Source organism: Crocodylus porosus, unplaced genomic scaffold (assembly GCF_001723895.1).
Source record: "Crocodylus porosus isolate Cpor-Errol unplaced genomic scaffold, CroPor_comp1, whole genome shotgun sequence".
NCBI lineage: Eukaryota > Metazoa > Chordata > Crocodylia > Crocodylidae > Crocodylus > Crocodylus porosus.
In genome coordinates this window covers 49,273,963-49,293,814 of record NW_017728909.1, presented here as the reverse complement: position 1 = coordinate 49,293,814, position 19,852 = coordinate 49,273,963, and the positions used below count along the sequence as shown (strand labels likewise).

The window sequence follows — 19,852 nt, the reverse complement described above, 5'->3', positions numbered from 1 at the left end:
CCCAGCACCTGTTTGCTGGTGAATATTAAGCCTTTATGCAGCTCTTCAGTCTGATGAATATAATACAACCTCAGATATAAAACTAAATTTCAGTTTGCACTCCTGCCAACAGCTAGCCTGGAATTTTTCTTTATCATTTTAAGGCTTAGGACCTAATTCAAATCTGACCAATTTCATGCTGCCATAAGTGGTGCCAGCAAAGTTACACCAGCCTGACAGCAGAAACAGAATCTGATTCATAGAATCATACGAATTTAGGGTTGGAAGGGACCTCAGGAGGTCATCTAGACCAACCCACTGACAAAGCAGGATCATCTCTAACTATATCATTCCAGTCAGGACATTACCAAGCCAGGTCTTTAAAACCTCCAAAGATGGAGATTCTACAACCTCTCTGGGTAACCTGTTCCCATGCTTTACTTCCCTCCTAATGAGAAACATAGTTTTAATATCTAACCTAAACTTCCCTTGCTGCAACTTGGAACCATTTCTCCTTGTTCTGTCACCTGCCACAAATGAGAACACAGTCTACATCCATTACTTAGGTTGAGTAGTTCTAGCTTATCTGTGAAGTCCCAATAAAGTGAGACTACTCCCTAAAAGCCATTTAGCCTTGGAAAGGACTAGAGATCTGGGTTGCCCGTAGATCAATAATACCACTTATAGGCCTGATTCTGTACTTAGAACAGCATTGTGAAGAGCCAGCCACTCAGGCTTCAAGGAGACCACACAGGTACAAAGGTCTACCTGCATATTTCTCAGGATCAAGGGCTTGGAAGCCATTATACCTGTGAAGTGACACATGTGAAAGCACCTGGACCACGTTTGCACTAAGCAAAAGAAAGATGTGTCCTTGACCAGTTAAGTCAAATTAAAATGCTTGAGTTAGGAATTCAACTTTCCTAGGGAAGGTATTGCATTACCATTGCCATTGCTCAATAGTTTCTGGTTTATTTTTCTTGCACTATGGAAAAATGTACTTACATATTGCTGTATATAAATATGTTTGTAATACTTCACTTTTTGAATACTTAACTGAATGCAACACTCATTTTACTGGTTTAATGTTCAGTTTTCAAACTTCAAAAATTATGTCTAAAGCTAGTACCCCAGGAGCTAAGCCACCTACATGTGCATAACTTTGAAAATGAAACTTAAGCTCCTAAGTCACTTAAGTGCCTTTGAAAATGTTGCCTAGTGCTAGCTAATTCAATTAAAATGTGGTTTTAGTTCTTGTTCTTATTTATTTTTAGACAGTAAAGAAACACTGGTTATTCTGTTGGGCACAAGAGTATTTACCAAATAGGTTTATTTCTTTTGCTTGAAAAGCATGTTTTAATATGCACATATAACTACATTCCCAGCTTGCTAACCTGAGCACAACAAACAACTGCTACATTGATTATTGAGATCACTGCTTCTTCTATATACTAAATAAATTTAAAATAAAATTATCTAGCATCCAAAACATTCAAAAATATTCTTTCTACCAAATTGCCATGGGCCAGGATAGAAAACAGCATCTCTAAATATTTTTTTCAAGCGTACTATCTGTAATGAATATAATTCCTGAAACAAGCCAGGAAGGGGGTGAATAAACTGTGGAAATTTCAGCACATTAAAAACCACTTTCTACTACTTCCAACCACAGTGGAAACTATGTTTAAGTCTGTACATACCAGAAGGCTCTTTTAGTTGTGATGTTACTTCTGGTTTGTTAGGAACAGATGCTTCTTCAACCAGAAGTTTTGACAGCTCTGTCCCAAGATATACAACCTGTGTACAAACAACTCTTTATGAATAACTGGTTCTTTTCTTTTACTTTGTATTTTTTGTCATAAGCGTAAGAGACATCACGTGTCTTTCATAACTAATGTGCATGGGCCTCATTTGTGTATGCTGTTTCTTCCTTCAAGTGCATATCTGCACCCAGTTTTGTACAGATACACTCATGTAAACCTTAGATACATCATATTATTATTTTTCCCATCTGCAGATAAGCATGTCTCATTTGAACATCAGCTTAATTGGATTTGTATTACATGGGGGACACAAGTTCAGATCTCAAATAAAATCAGTTTGTAAGCAGGAAATTTGGGACAGGTTGCAACTTCAAGCAGAAACACTATTTTGTCTTCTTTCTCTGTGGAAATACTTAGCTGCTGAGGTGTTGCCAAGTGCCTCAGAATCCAAGCAACTTGTCTCCTGCTCTTCTTTATTAGCACCATCCAGAAGTTGTAAAAGTATGTGTGGAACAACAATAAGGTGTGGAAAAGTGAAAGAGTCAGTGTTTACGGGGCACATGTAGATTCAGGACACACTGAAACTACCACTGAATAAAGTGCAAAGGCCATACTTGTCAACATCAGTTCTGCTGTAACCTCCCTCACAAAATAAACCGAACAAATAACTGTTAAAAAAATGTACCAAAATATAAACTCTCTATTGAAATCTGCATTTCAGTTATATGAAGAGAAAGAAAAGGTACAACATAAATAAAAAGGAAAGAAAAACATTTTTAAAGCAGAACCAAATTCTATAACATTTTAATCCCAAATATTATAATAAATATTATTAAATGAGTTCAATGAATAGTCAAGAGAATAAAAACTGGGGAACTGAAGGGATAAAGATATGCGTTGTCAGATTAAAACACTTTTTTTTTTGCACCTATTTAGCTAACCATTTCCTTACACCTTTAATTAAAGAATCACTATAGGCCTGCTCTGTACCCTATCAGCTATACCTTTAAGTGCTGAGAGAAGTTAAAATGCCAACTCTTATAGACAGCAGAAGTACAATGCACTTTTAAAAATACAAGGAAAAGCTGAAAGGAACGCTGAGGGTAAAAGACTAATGAAGTTGTTGAGGAATTTCTAGGACATATACTGCAAAGATGCTTAAGGGGACTTCTCAGATGTCTGGTACCTTATGGTTTACAACCTTTACATTACAGGAGTTTCCAACTGATTGCAAAGCTAGATGCATAGATCCTAGAGTGACAATCTACTAAGATGAGGATCTTTAAAGGAAAGAATTCCAAAGCTCCTAACAGATGTTTTTAGAGATAACAATGGACCTACCTTATTCCATGCATATTTCCAGCTCACAGAAATATCATTTCCTAGTAGTGCTTTTACCCACTGAACAGGATTTCCATGAATTCTGTTTTCACTGGTCTGGATTCTGCCATCTCTCAAAAGAGTGGCCTTATGACTGAAGTCCTAAACATGAAAAAGAAGAAATGAATCAAGGCTACTAAATTAACAAATCACAATGAATACCCTTAAAATTTAAAAAAAAACGTATAAGGTCTTTCACCTGAAAAAAAAATCAGCTAGCTCCTTTCGCAACTTTTGTTTATTCAAAATGTTTCCAAGAAATGAATATCATGATTATAAATTGAAATATGTAAAATATGTTTACTTACCCTTTTGGACTTGATGATCTCTCAGGTCCCTTCTGACCCTACAAACTATGAAACCCTATAAAACTTCTTATTTGAAAGGTTTTGGGCACACACAAGGAACCTGTGCACAAGTGTCAACAGTACTTACGCAGTTGGGAAATTACCATTCAGGTGCTCAAAAGTAAACAGAATTCTTCCCTTGGTCTACAAACAGACTCCATTTTAAGTATGAATGAATGAGCCCTGTTTGTGTAAGACTGTATTCTTTTTAATAGCAGTGCCCCTCAGGGCTAGGTCTGCATCCTGCATATCCTTGTGGCCTGTGCTGCTCAGGGTATAAGGACTTTATCTGCAGTTGAAACCATCTACAGCAACCTTTAGAGCTCATGGGGTATAGACATGGCCCCACTGCACACTAGATTCATTTCAAATAACAATCTCATATACATGGGTTACTTACATGCCTAAAATGGTACCTAGGTGGACAACAGTTAAAGAGTTTGGACACATGGTTTATTTACATAGTGTATCTCATCTTTAAACCAATATGAGCATGGAGCAGACACATGATGTAAATCCCCATCCCAGTATAACTTACCTGAATCTGGTGCTGAATTACTTCAGGAATACAAAGTTGAAATATATCAGTGTAAGTTACACCAATGTAAGTTTTATGTATCTGCAGCCACCTGCAAGCAGCCATTTGCTGTAGGCCAGGGGCAAGCAATTATTTTGGGTGGAGGGCCATTTGCCAAGTTTTGACAAGCTGTTGAGGGCTGCATAGGTAGCTCTGCCCCTTGACAGGTGCCCTGCGTCCCCCCTTCTCCCCCCCATCACCATCTTGGGACTGGAAGTCCCACCCCCTAACCCCTGACCTTTGCCACCAGAAGTCCCTCCCCTTGCCCCTGGAAGTACTTCTTTCAGGAAGGGGTTTTGCCATCTCAGAACCAGAAAAATACCAAATAATATTCTAAAAAGTGAACATCTAAAATATTCATTAATTTGATTTCAAAAAATATGTTTTGTCCTGGTTTACATGTGTTTCTGTAGTGTACGCAAAGGTGATCAGTAAGTATCTTTAAGTAGCAGCAGAAACACCAGTGCACCTAATCAAAACTCCCAGTTTTACTAGTAGTCACTGTCCAATGCTTCAGAGGAAAGTGGAAAAAACCCCCCCAAACCCCAGAATCCAGTAAGAATTCACATGGGGAAAAGATTTCCTTCTTGGCCCCTGCAGGTGACTAGCAGAAGTTCTGAAGTATGGGACTGCCAGATACCTACCAAATTGCAAGTTACCTCTGTGCTCCAAATACCAATGTAAGTGCACATATTGCACATGCTGACTACTAAAGCAAGAGCTTTCTATCTTATCATACTATTCCTCCCATAAACTTACTGAGTTTGGTATAAAGCTATTCAGGTTCTTTGTCCCTAATGTCTTGTTTGGATGACCATTCCAAAACTTCATTCCTCTGACAGTAATAAATATGCTAATTTCTGATCCAAACTTGTTCATAACTAGTTTTTGTACTAGCATTGTTCTTCAGCCTAAAAAGTTCATTTTCCTTACTAATACTGTGATATAAGAAATATTAAAAAACATAATGCAAATATATTCAAATCAACATTTGCAAGAAATACCAGTGAGAATACTTTTTAAAAATAGGGGATTTGACAGTCTTTATAGTATACAGTGTTAATTAAAAGAGAGATCGTAAATATTTTTGCTCTAATGCTACTAATAGAGCATGATCTTGCAAACATTTATGCAGGTGAATTAATTTGTTTATGCAAGCATTCCAGTGTAGTTAACATGCAGCAGTTCATAGCACTTGATTATAGCGTAGTACAGTTCTGTATATACTCGGCTTAGTTCAACTAACATGTTTAAATAACTCAGTTGCAGCCTGTGACAAGGGCATGCTCAAGGGCTGCCATGACGTCTGCTGTTGGCCATGAGATCCCTGTCCCAGCTCCAATTCTAAGGGACCCTCAACTCCTTTATTTGCCTGTCATGCAAAATGTGTGGCAGGGAAGATCAGAGGGGATGGGAGACAAAAGGTGCAACAGGTAGGCGTGGGGAGGAAGTATATTATTACCCTAATAAATGATATACTACAATGTGGAGGACTAGAATATTTTTTTCTGATGCTGATCTCAAGGACTATTTCAACAACCAAAATGAATCTACATCCAACAACACTTCATCCTATGACAACACTGAGGAAATGATAAAACACCAAAAAAACCCAAGAAAATATCAGATTGGATACTTCCCAGTGGATGAAATTCAAACCTTGACTGCTATATTGACTGCTTCAGAGAAAGAATGAACAACGAAATATTCAACAAACACCACCATAACAACCTCTCCCTCTCAGAAAGAAGGGCCATAGAATCTCTAAGATCCAACCACCAAATAGTAATAAAACCAGCAGAAAAAGGAGGAGCTATAGTTATCCTTAACTGTGAAAACTACATTAAAAAGCCAACAGATAACTCTCTGACACCACCTACTACAAAAGCTAGAGGAAGATCCTACTCCCCTTTTCACTTTAAAACTCAAAACCACCCTCAAATCATTTCCATATGAACTACACGAAAAACTATGGCACATTATAACCCCAGGTAACCTCTCTACATTTTACTAGCTACATTCTATCATCAGCTCAACATTCCCCACTTCCCCCCCACCACTTACCTGTCTCTTACCTATTGTCTCACATCCCTTCTGATCTCCCCTGCTATGTATTTGCATTTTCACAGACCTTCATTTTGCATATTAGTTTAAACTTCTATTCAACCCAGGGGAACACACAGACACCAGCAGACTCTCCCTATGCTTAAAGAAGGGTGTTTGTGTCTGAAAGCTTGCAAAGAACATTTTTTCTACCTATTTAGTTGGTCTAATAAAAGATATCACCAAAGAACCATGTAATTCTCAAACAGTATTTCATTATACCATAAAAAGAAACACGCATAAGAGTTTTCATACAAGGTAGCATCCCCATAGATTTTTACCATCACCATCATGAGTTTACTTATTTTTAAATCTCAAAGTTTTCCAGGGGCATAGGTGAAGCTTAACAATCATCTCACCAAAGCAAAATGAGATGTGTTTGTTCTGATCCATCTTTATTTCAATGCCGATTGTCAATGCGTTGCTGGCTTACAGGGACATAATGCAGCTTGTCATATGTGATGGTGACAAACATCCTTGCTTCTGCAGATGGGGACGCAGCATAATAAGGGAACTGAAAAGTCCCTGACAAGCTGATGTTCCAGTGTCCATGCAAGGATACAGCAAATTGAATCCTCCAGTAATGCCAGATGGGAAGAGGGGTTTTGTTTGGTTTTTTTTAACAGCAGCCCCCCAGCGGAAACCCCAAAATACAAACTAGCTCACCTCACTTTTCTACCCATGGGATAATAGATCATAACTAATGGGGATGGGGCACGGGGGATGATAATAAAATCATTGATTTGATCCAGCAAATCTGTAATGATTGGATAATACCCCTAATGCAGGAGGTACTTCCATTTCTTATCCCTAGAAATGATTTCAAAAGACGAGTCTTCATTAATATTGTTCCAGCTGTGCAAGTACTGCATTTCTGTTAATCCTACCTTGCAGTTTCCCAGGAGATCCAAAGATTTAGCCAGCTGTATGATAAAGTTCAAGTTGGTATTCTGTGGGAAAATCTTGGTGCTGACATTAATCGGCAAGGTGATGTATAAGCCATCATCACTTATCTCATCCTTCTGGCAGAGGTAATGGTTTTTCTTTTACCCCTGTACATTACAAACTTGGAAGGCTTCTACCTAGCTGTTAAATTTAGCCAGCCACCCCAACCATTTCACCAACAACTGCTTCTTTCTCCCCTTTCCTTTCACTGTGTAACCTGGGTGCACTCAAGTATGTGCTCCCCTCTCCAAATAGAAGGAATGGGTAGCTAGGCAGGAGTGCTGTGAGAGGGATCTGCAAATACAAACCAGTTCCCTCTATTCCCTATATAGTCAGGGAATGCTTAACTATATACAAATGTATTAATATTTACAGGGAACCTTCAAAAATAAATATAAATATAGATATCTACATATAATATGTGACTATAAACCTTATTCTCTATATACATATATATATCGATGACAGTTTACCACCACTGGGACTTCAAATAAGTTGCAGATGAACACAGGTAAGCAATAGGGAAGGATCCCAGCAGGGCCCCAGCATAAACAATACACTGTAAGTTCTAATAAACAATAAATTTACAAACTATAAGGCACATAAACATCAAAAATAAATCTGACTCTTTAAAAGTCTCCAAAGCCCAGGCTGTTCCTAAGGCTTTGGCTGCACCCCAGTGACTAGTGGGAGGGGAAAATCCTAATACCCCCTGGGCCTTCCACAAACCCCAATGAGGCCTATAAACTCAGAGAGGCCCTCTCCCCCTGGGACCTCCCCTCTAGGAGCCCCTTACTAACCTGGAGGAACTTCCCCTCCCCTGTAGGAACCCCTTTCCCCAGCAACTCATGACTTCAGGGTCCAGAGTAGTCTTTGGCCCCTTAGGCACTTTGCTTCTCGCTTGCAGGAGCCTCCAGGGCCTTTGACTCCTCCTGGGCTGCTCACCCACTTGGAGCCCCAAGCACCGTCACATGCTCCTGAGGACTCTGTCTTCTCCTCAGGGTTGGAGGCCCAGGCCACCTCATGCAACACTGGGGCTTGGTTCATTCCCGGACCCTCCGTGCAGTGTTGTCTGCACCAGGCTGCTGGCTCTGGGCCAGGGGGCCCCAGACCTGAGCTTCCACAAGCAGCTCCCAAGGTCCCAATCCCTCCAAAATTGCTCTGTGCCACGCTGTCAGCACTGATTGCCTGGCCCTGTGCCAAGGGTTGCAGATCTGAGCTGCCTCAAGTGGCTCCCAGAGTCCTGCTCTGTGCACCGGCTTGTGTTCCTGGCTGTACACCAAGGGTTGCAGATCCAGTTGCCTCATGCAGCTCCCAGGGTCCTGGTCCCTCCTGGACCCTCTATGCAGCACTACCTGCACCAACACCGCATTCCTCAGTGGCAAGCTGGGGGCAGGCTGCTTGCCACTCCTGTCCAAAGAAGAGGTCTTCGGGGCAACAGCTCCGCCCCACTGGCCAGCTCTTGCCAGCTCTTCAACTTTTTCAATCCTGTAAAATCTATCTTTTGCATCAGTTTTTCATCAGTCCCATGGGATGTCCCTGCCCACTACAGGACAGGGAGGCCCGGGTGAGGGAGGTTCCTTACCCTCCATCCAAGCTGACCTCGTGAAGGAACACCTTGAGAGGCTGGATACCTTCAAGTCAGCCAGCCCTGATGGTTTATACCCCAGGGTATATACTTAAAGAGATGGCAAGCATCATAGCTCAGCCCCTGGCATGGATCTTTGAGAACTCCTGGTGCTCTGGTGAAGTGCCCAAGGACTGGAAGAAGGCCAATGTAGTGCTCATCTTCAAGAAAGGGAGGAAAGTGAGTCCAGCAAACTACAGTCCCATCAGTCTGACCTCTATCCCGGAGAAGGTCTTGGAAAAGATCATCAAAGGTCTTGGAAAAGATCATCCTTAACAGACTGGCTGACAGGAACACCCTGAAGGATAGCCACAACTGGTTTGTTGCGGGTAGGTCTTGCTTGCCCAATCTCATTTCCTTTTACAACCAGGTGACCTATCACCTGGACAAGGGGGAAAGAGATTGATGTCATATATCTCAACTTTAAAAAAGCTTTAATCTGGTATCCTATGATCATCTCTTGGCAAAACTGGCTAACAGTGGCCTTGGCCTCACCACGATCCAGTGGCTGGGGAATTGGCTCCGCAGTAGGATCCAGAGGGTGGTGGTTGATGGAAGTCAATCATTGTGGTGTGCTGTGACCAGTGGGGTCCCTCAAGGCTCTATCCTAGGGCCTATACTGTTTAACATTTTCATCAGTGATGTGGACATTGATGTCAGAAGCGGACTGGCCAAGTTCACCGATGACACTAAACTCTGGGGTAAAGCATCCACACATGACGACAGGAGGGCGATCCAGGCAGATCTTGGCAGGCTCAGAAAATGGGCGGATGAGAACCTGATGGTGTTTAACACAGAAAAATGGAAGGTTCTCCACCTTGGGAAGAAAAACCCACAGCATGCTTATAGGCTCGGCAGTGCTATGCTGGCTAGCACTATAGACGAAAGGGACTTGGGGGTCACGATCAGCCACTGAATGAACATGAGCCTTCAATGTGATGCTGCAGCTAGTAAAGCAAGCAAAACGCTGGCTTGCATCCACACATGTTTCTCAAGCAAATCCCAGAATGTCATTCTCCTGTTGTACTCAGCCTTGGTGAGGCCACAGCTGGAGTACAGCATCTGGTTTTGGGCTCCACAATTCAAAAAGGATGTGGGGAAGCTTGAGAAAGTGCAGAGGAGAGCCACGCACATGATCAGAGGTCAGGAAAACAGACCTTATGGTAAGAGGCTGAGAGCCATGGGACTCTTCAGCCTGGAAAAGTGCAGGCTCAGAGGTGATCTGGTGGCCAACTATAAGTTTATCAGGGGTGCTCACCAGGATCTGGGGGAAAGTTTGTTCACCAAAGCGCCCCAAGGGATGACAAGGTTCAATGGTCACAAACTCCTGCATGACCATTTCAGGCTGGACATAAGGAAGAACTTCTTTACTGTCCGAGCCCACCAGGTTTGGAATAGACTGCAGCCAGAGGTGGTTCAAGCACCTACTTTGAATGCCTTCAAGAGACATTTGGATGTTTATCTTGCTGGGATCCTATGATCCCTGCTGACTGCCTGTCCCTGGGCAGGGAGCTAGACTCAATGATCCTCCAGGGTCCCTTCCAGCCCTAGTGTCTATGAATCTATGAATCCTGTTTGGGGTTCACTTTTTGTAGTTTTCAGGGTAGAGACTGCACGATAGGTTGGTCTTCATAATCTTTTAGGAGGTATATGGGGGTCTGCACATGTTTTAATGACTTCATTCACTGTGAAAATCTTATTGGTGAATGTTTTGTTTATAACCTTTCTCAAATCTCCCTTTGGTCTCCTTTTCTGGTCTCCTTTTGGTCACTCCCACATGGTCTCCTTTTTTAAACAGAGGCACTGCTTCTTTTATTTTTAAATATTCCTTGTTCACAGTTTTCCACACCCGCAGAGAGTTTGAGGAGTTCATATCAACAGGTCTGGCACAGATAGATCTGTGAAAGCTGTGGTGATAGCTCTTTATAAACTCTGGTAACACATCAGTGTAGCAAAAGTTATTGTGGGCTGTAAAATACCTCCACATCTTTGATTTTAACGTTCTGTTAAGCCACTCTACCACTGCCACTTTTGCTTCACTATTTATCACAAAATGGTGAATATTATACTGCTTTAATAGTTTGCTTAAAGACTTATTTAAAAATTCTTTCCCCTGATCAGTCTGTAATTTTCAAGGTACATGACCCTCTGTAAAAATGGTCTTAAATGCCTGGGATATTTCACCCCGCAACTTATCCATTAGACTCGTGACCAAGGCATGCTTTGATAATGTGCCTATCACTGTTAAGATGTATTTAACTCAGTGGTTGTGTTTGGAAAACTGCTGCATATCCACCAAATCTGCTGGCTATTGCACATCCACATCTGAAACAACAGTCTAATAAACAACTTAGTTCTACTAAAAACAGGGCTGTCTGATAGGTATGAAGACAAACGCAGAATGAGAGAAGGATCTAATAATGGAATACTGACCAACCATGTCAAATTTTATGGCATAGGTCTCTCTCCATCATTGATGAAAGAGGAAGCTTGGATTTGGTTCTGAATCCATCTCTCAGTTCTCCTTCTGGTTATGATAGCATGGGTCCATCTCTGGTTATATCTATTCAAATCAGCTGCCTGTACCCCAGGTTAAACCTGAGGTACCACATACTACTCACTGCACTTTGTCACCATGTGATTTTCCATAATCAAGCAGAAAGCAGCTTTATCTTGCTTTTCCTCTTCACAAAGCAACAAACAGCTTTGCCATGGCATGTGCAGCTCAGTCATATGAGCCAGGCATGTACAGCTGACCAGGCAGGCACAGCCCCATGCTCAGCAGCGTATCAGGCAAGGAGGAGCAGTGGAATGACACCCCACCCTCCAGAAGGCCTTGCAATAGGAGGCACAGCCTTAGGTCTTTGCCTAAGCACTAATCTCTGACATAATAACAGCCTCTTATGGGATGAATGAGCATTGTCTGCATATTTAGAGGTGTAGCACGCTTCTTTGGTGCCTGGGGGAATGGGGAAATTGTGCTATCCACTGGAGAGTGAGAGAGAAGGAGAAGGGAGAGGAGGAGAGGAAAGGGGAGAGGAATCTTACTTGCTAGGGCAATCCTCACTTGAGTAGCAGCTGCTACTGATGCTGCCATAGCAGCATGGGCTCAAGGCTGCTGCCACTGAGGGGCAGGTAGTGATATGGGCACCCCGGGGGCTGCTCATGGTGCCTCATTTACCTCCCAACTCCAGAGGCAGGGTTGTGACTCCCATGGCAAGACGTCTCGGGGGAGGGAGGGAGAGCATCATTCATAGTTTTCATAGACATTAGGGCTGGAAGGGACCTCGGAAGATCGAGTCCAGCCCCCTGCATCCTCTTTCCCCCAGATATACTTCTAGGCATGGGGCTATGCCTGCCTGGCTCCTATGGCTAGGTACTACCTGCCACGTAAGTCTCCTCTGAGGAGGTGGCCATCCCAGTGCTCCCTCTAAGTTGAAACCCAGGGCTGGTATATCACTCAGCCAGCCCTAGTTATTCTATTGTCACATCCTGTACAGAGATGCTACTTTTCTGAACCCATAATAGCTATGAGCACCTATATGTGAGTGTGGAGGCTGCTCTGATGCGCTGGAATTCCAGCATGTTGAAACAGACTTGATTAATCAAGTCTGCCAGAGCTTGGCAATTACTGCACTCCAGCATTCTCCTCCATCTCATGTATCCATGTCCCCACGCTTAAAAATGGTGGCAGGGACATATGAACCCCCACTGCCATTTTTAACTCCAGGGATGCTGATATACATGACAGAGGTGCTTTAATTACAGCAGCTCTCAGAGCCCCTCTAATTAAAGTATCACCCCCCCACACACCACTCCAGAACACATGTAAAGATGTCCTATAATTGCAAGGACAGAAAAAATAACTAGAAGGTGTGTGGCAAATTAACTAGCCTGATAAAGCCAAAAAAAACATCCAATGAAGATTTAATAAGTAGATCACAAGTGCAAAAAGAAAAGCCTTTTCTGGAATTCTCTACTTTTATGGCTGGCTCCCTACATACTTAACAAATTAGGTCGGGGTGCCACATATATGGTCTCTGGGCCAGATCCAGTTCACAGAGCAATTCTGCCCATTCCATGGGGCTCCCAAAGGGGCTGGGAATTTGGGGGTAGGATGAGTAGAGCATGGCCTGCTACAGAATTCCCAGCTATGAAGCCTTGTCAAGGGTTCACATTGGTGGTGAAGGGGGACTGATAGCTGTGTTAACCCCCACACAGCTGCTCACCCTGCCACCAGGTTCAGCAGGCCGGTGAAGCTTTTTGCAGTCTAGATCCAGCTTTCAAGGAGCCCTGCATTTTTAATCCAACCTGGGGTACAAGTGAGTTTGACACCCCTGAGTTAGGTGTAAAGAACCCTCAGTTTGTAGATTAGCATGTTGGAGTGATAATTAACTTGGTACAGGCACCTGCTGGGACACTACAAATAACTGCACCCATTATTTTAGTATTGTTATGCCACCAAAGGCAGTTCTACTTGTAAATTTACTTCATATTTTAGCTGCTGGGGCCTTTTTTATACTAACAAAGACTTGCCCAGTGCACATTACTGTGTATCATGTACAAACAGCTAGCGTGTAAACATGCAAAATAACTGATTTTACAAGCTATTCAGGTAGCATGCTTATCTGCCTAAGAGCAGGATTAAGCCTCTGATGTTACATTTTTGGCTTAAAGGATTTTACAGTGTCCTAAGTACTACGTGCAGTCATAAAAAAAAATGCTTGAAGCTAACTCTGAACTTTCCAGATCAAATATTACAGCCTATAATGAACCAACCAAGCATTGCACATTGCACTTTGCTGTTAGCCATGACAACAAATATTAACGGACAGATCATGTAAATGCAACCAAAAGATTTTACACGCCCAGTTTTCTTGATGCTGTTATTAGCTAAGTTGCTTGGCAAGGCAACACCTACTTTTAAAATTTTTGGAAAAGTCTTATTAAGAGAAAGCTGGAAAATAATGGGAGGTATAAACCAAACTGAATATTAACCACTGAAGATACCCAATAGATTACTGGCACACTTAAGCACATTTGCAAATTAAAAACAAATATTATGCCAGGAATGGGAGAAAACACCACCTTGTTGAAGCTGTTGAGGATGATCCCTGCCTTCTGCTCCTGCTGTTTTGAGGGAACCACTAAATGCCCCTTATCTAGTGATACGTGAAATACTGGAAAACTACTCAGGAGACCTGACAGCAGGCATGTTTCATCAATGCCTGGGCTATGAGGTCCAAGTGGCTTCCTGTAGGTATATGAGGGCAGAGATTTGATGCGATTATAGCTGTGTATCTGTGACAGAGAAACAGCAGAAATGCAAAGCAGCACATCAAGAAGGTAAAAAGAAAGACCCAGCTAGCATGAGTATAACCTTGAGAAAAATAAGAGCTTTTGGGTAGAGTGCTGGCCGAGGCTTAGAACTAGGAACAGAAACCTGGCTCTTGAAATTTGATTGCTATTCTGTTGAGGGGCTCAGGACCTTATTAATCTTCTTAAACAAATCAGGATTATATCAGATAAATACTCATTTCCATCATTATTTTCTTTTCCTAATGGGAAAAACCTGCAAAACTCTAAATACTGGCTAAGCATTCAGGCCTAAAAGGGTCACTTTATTCTTGCCTTTCTTTATCTAAGAAGTCCAAATAATCATTCTTGTTCTGTTTTAGTTATCTGCTCTTGATGGATTCACACACCACAGATCAGCCCTGAAGCTTGGCATCTAGCTGTAGGTATAAGGTACTGCTATTTTTTTCTAATACATGTTTTATGCTTTTAAATAGTCTCATTTTTGCCCAGCAAGTTACAAGCATTTTCAAAATACAAACTTTTAAATATGCAGTTGCTGAAAACAGAAAACCAGGACTTTACTTAGTTTTCATCCATTTCCCAGCAAGTTCCAGTATAGCACACAACTTCACCAGGACAGTGTACTGCTGGCCAAGAAGGAGATTTGCAGATTAATCTTAATATTCACGGTGCTTTGATAAAGCATATAATGTTAATGTTTCCCACATTAGGGAGCAAACTTATTTCTACTATTTCTTATTAGTTACCTTATTTTGGTGGGGAACCAATTACCTGTAATTTGAACTCTAAAACATCTTCTCCTGGCTTGATCTTTCCCAGTTCAAGCAAATCTAGCAATTGACTTTTCTTCCTTTTACATTTTCTGTTGCTCAGTTGTTGCTCTTTCTCCTGACGGTGAGAAAACTGGGAAGAAGAATTCTGATTTATGTTTATTGAATAAAATATATTTGGTGCAAAACTTGTGGGTTCCAAGTTAGCATTAGGTGAGGTCCTATTATTTTGCTGAAGACCAACAGAAGAATTCTCTGTGCGTCCTGACACCACTCTTGGTTGCTGTTGTGAAGCTTCATTTCTATTTGCATAGTTTTGCAGCTTCTTACCAGGCGGAACTTGTTGACAATGAGTGGTTGGCTGATGGATATTATTATTGACAACAGTGTTTTGGGCTTCTGAAATATTTAATCTGCTGGTTTCTGCAATGGGATTTGGAGACTTGCTTCCTTGGACTGCAATTCCTGTGTAATCAATTTCTTCCTGCTGTGAGCATTCTGTCTGAGTAATGCAAACAGGTTCTGAAAGCAATGTTACCATTTCCATAGCATCTGCAGACTTTGATTTTGACATCTTATCAACGGTCCATTCTCTCACCATGTTTTCAGATGCCAAAGCCTGAGCAGAAACCACCTTGCTTCTAATTGCCCTTTCATTTGTTCCTGCCTCATCCAAGGAGCCATTCTGATATTGGCTGCGTTCCTGAGCTGAAAATCTACTTTCTAAAGAGAGATGTGCTTCCAACCTATTTCCATTAAGCAACCTGACATCAGGCCCCATACTAACTGTAACTACATCAGGATGCACTCTTTTATCAGGAGTGACATATTCTCTGTCGTCATTTTCAGTTGAAGGAACTGAGTTTGGTATTTGTTTCTTTGAACATCCAGAATACGCTTTCTTTGCATTCCTACAGTTTTGTATTTTCTGGCCTAGTTCCTTCTGTTTTTTTGCAACCATCAAAAGACTCTTTTGCCTAGAAGCGAGTTGAACAAGTTGATCCCTCAGTGCTCCTTGTTTAAAAGATTCCACTGAAGCCCTATAGGATAGGAATAAAAAGCGCACCACATTTAATTAAGGACACAAAATAAAGAGGTTTTATATATTTATATAATTTATTTATATATTATTTATTAATATAGAATTAAATCTATTGAGATTATTTATTTATAGATTGTTTATTTATTAAATGATATATAATGTATGTACTTATTCATTTTATATATGTATTAAACATGTCTAGAACAGAACTATTTAAAAGCATTCTGCAAAAACTGAACAACCATTTCATTGTAAATAAAGTTTGGGATTCAAATTACACACCTTATGCATAACACACTGTATACAAAAATAACTCTGCTGGGGACCTCATCATTCTCCCCAGAATCAAAATTTTGATAATATTCTGGTCTTCTATGTAGCATTTATGCATGGAATTGAGAAACCTGAACTATGCAATCCCTTGCCAGTCTTCAGTCCTCTCAGCAACACAAGCCAATCCACAGTTGGTACAGTAATGCCACAGGAATCTCTCTGAACCTGTTCTCTCCCCACATAGTATCACTGTATTCAAAGTCTTCCCCAGCCCAGAATCAGGCACTTCCTTATTCTACAGTGAGCTCTGCATGATCAAACCTAGTGCAGCATGAGGTCTGAGGCTGGAGTACTGACTGTGTGCAATTCTTCAAGTAATTTTTATTCTGTAAAATAAATGTTTTCAGATTCTTTATCCAAGCCTTTCCTTTCAGAAAATGATAGTGGCTCTGGACATAACTTGTTATGCTATGGTAAATGTGTGCATATACATATTAATTTTATTTACCAAAAAATAAACATTAATTTTATTTACTAAATAAAATTACTAAATAAAATCTTCAGTAAGGGAAACAGATTTCAACAGCAAGCTTCAGCTAAGCCACAGTAAATAGCAGTAGGTGAAACCATTGTATTTTAAATTATAAAGAATATCCTAGCAATAACCTTGACAGAGAATTCACATGGTTCATTATTTGTAAATGCATTTATCAAATTATCTGTCCTTTCACAATATTCTAGTCTTTTCAATATGTAAGTGAAACATATTTTGTTAAAGTATTCCAATTAATTATTAGAAAATCTTTCAAAATTCATTAAAAGAAATTATGCAAGTGATTTATTATCTGACCTAATTTTCAAGCAGTTTTATTTAAACAAGCTCACACTGGTATAGATTCATAGATTCATAGATGCTAGGGTCGGAAGGGACCTCAATAGATCATCGAGTCCGACCCCCTGCATAAGCAGGAAAGAGTACTGGGCCTACATTACCCCAGCTAGATACACATCCAACCTTCTCTTGAATACCCCCAGGGTAGGGGAGAGCACCACCTCCCTTGGGAGCCCATTCCAGACCTTGGCCACTCGAACTGTGAAGAAGTTCCTCCTAATATCCAATCTAAATCTGCTCTCTTCTAGCTTGTGGCCATTATTTCTTGTAACCCCCGGGGGCGCCTTGGTGAATAAATACTCACCAATTCCCTTCTGTGCCCCCCTGACGAACTTATAGGCAGCCACCAGGTCGCCTCTCAACCTTTGCAAGCTATCAACAAAATGCTGGTATAGTTCATAACAGTACTAAATGCTGGGTTCTTGTCTAAAGTTAAAAGTTTTATCAGTATTACTCTGGTAAAAACCTTAAGGTAAACATATATATACATCAGATTATGGGTGCCATATTTTGATATAGTTATTTCATTTCCTAAACTAGAATCAGTTCTATTGAGATAAATATATTTATATTAGTATATCTGTGTCCACACAAATGATACAGTATAGTCAAAACAGAAAAAGTCTTACTCTCAATAATGCCTAAAAAACTACCATGAAAAGAAGATACTGTTTTTAAAATATGCGAAATAATACACTAATGAGACTTTTTAATATCTTTAGGATAAAAATAACAGAAATGCATAAAAAATTATTAGTTCACACATAATGGGTAGATCAATTAGTTAAATAAGTTAAAAATAGAAAGCTACAATATAAATAATACATTGAAAACACAAACTTGCATGCAACTCATTATTCTTGAAAAATAAACACTGAACATTTGCAATACCTCAAAAATATTTATCACTTCAGTTCCACAGAACAGTTTCATTTACCACATTCAAAAATCATTCGATAAGTTTGAATAAATGCTAAATAGATTATGCTGAAATTACTAGCCTTTTTATCTACTGATTGGTTTGTTCACAAGGATGATTTTAGAATGTTAACTCCTCTTGATATAAAACCTAATTTTTCTAATGATCTGCCTTATCAAGAAGAGGTTAAATAAGCATCAGTTAGGGAGGATTTAGGCACAACATTTCTACATTCATGCAGGTTTTGGACCAGATGACCCTTATGGGCCCTTCCAGCCTTACAATTCTATGAGTCTGGGAGCAATCTAAATACCTTATCTCATCTGATATGCCAGAGGAATGATCTTCTATGAGATGAAGAGTGATCTTGTGGTCTAGGAACTGACTTGACTCAGGTTACCTGAATGCAGTCCTTGGTGTTGTCACAGAATTCCTCTGCAGTCTTGAGAAAGCCATCTAGGACTTGTCCCCCATGCAGACCCCAAGCCTGTCATTGAGATGTACATCCTGCCACTTACTCCTGCTCAGTGTGCACCATAGCCCAGAAATTCAGATGTCTAGACAGCATAAAGCGGCCATGAGCATATCCCCACCCCTGCCATTCTCAGCCTCTCCATTTTTTGAGAGCTTCTTGGCATGTGGCATTAATCCTCCCCATTCCCAATATTTTGTTCTTGCTCCTTCTCCTGCTCTGTTTATCTTTTCATGCAGAATGCTTCTGGCAAAGGGGCCATTTCTCATGATGTATTTGTACAAATATTTTATCAGCAAGTGCTAGCCAAACCTTAAAAATTTCCCTAGGCATAAACTCTCACTGAAATCAACTGAAGCCAATAGGAATAGTCGCTGACAAAAGACAAAATAAAGATCACAAAGTTCTGCCTCTATGTTGCAATGGGGCCAAGTCAGAGCTCTAGGCCCACCCAGTCTCAGTCAGGGAAGCAGGGTAATTCATCCCCTAAAACTGAATGGGAATAAGTGCCCGTTGCAGCAAGCCTGGATCAGTGCCTTTGTCTCAGCTGATCCTAGTGGGATAATCATAGCAGCCAGTTCCTTAAGGCCACAAGCAACAGGCCCCACTCGCTCTAGCCTTTACAGGCCCGAACCAGGTACTCATTTTTGGCCCCCGTGTGCTTCCTTGCTTCACCTACTGGATCACTGGTTTAGCTCCAGACTTTGGCTTTGACTGCTGGTTTCAGTTCTGACTTCCAGCAAATCCTGACCCCAACCTTGGGCTCCTGATTTTGGCATATTCTGACTCTGGTCTTGACTCCTGATACTGGTTCCAACTCCTGGCATATCCTGACTCTGACTTTAGCTTCTGATTCCAGTTCTGACTGTGGTATCTCTGGACCCCCAGCTCCCTAAAAACCCACCCCTGAACTTGGCCTATCTGTCAGGTCACCACCTCCAACTACTCATGCCCTGGTCCCTAACATGTTACTGTTTGCTTACTGCTCTACAAAGATCCACCAATGTTACGTTTTAAAGTAGTCATCATCATCACCACAACCTTTTTATGAATGTATGACTTACATTCCACATACCTGTATTTTTTAGCAAGCGTGTCTTTTTCTGTTTTCTGTTTTGCAAGCATTCCATTCAATGTATCTTGTATCTGAGACAGCCTCTGAATATACATTTCTGTGCAACATTTTAACATAGCCAAAATGTTAATTAAAATGAGAACTAGAAAATAATTATAATCGTTACAGTTTTAAATGCAGCAAGTGCAAAGCTGGAAAATGAAAATATTGTTACGGCGCTAAGCAGTACTATTGTGCACATTAGGAGTCATAACGTATGAACACTCAAGATGAAATTCTCCAGAGAGTGAAGTTCAATTTAAATTAAACTTTAACTTAAATGTAAATAACTTGAATACTGAAAGTAAGGAAGCACAATAGCAACATGCA

The 19,852-nt window shown here is 40.8% G+C and overlaps 1 protein-coding gene across 1 annotated transcript in view; it reads right to left on the bottom strand.

Annotated features, from left to right (window-relative positions):
• Positions 1-19,852, bottom strand: part of ANKRD31 (ankyrin repeat domain 31) — a 136,574-nt gene that overhangs the window by 23,977 nt on the left and 92,745 nt on the right. The window contains 4 exon segments of the mRNA XM_019531705.1: positions 1,680-1,776; positions 3,084-3,224; positions 14,812-15,850; positions 19,484-19,580. Of these exon segments, the coding sequence (XP_019387250.1) occupies positions 1,680-1,776; positions 3,084-3,224; positions 14,812-15,850; positions 19,484-19,580 (1,374 nt within the window).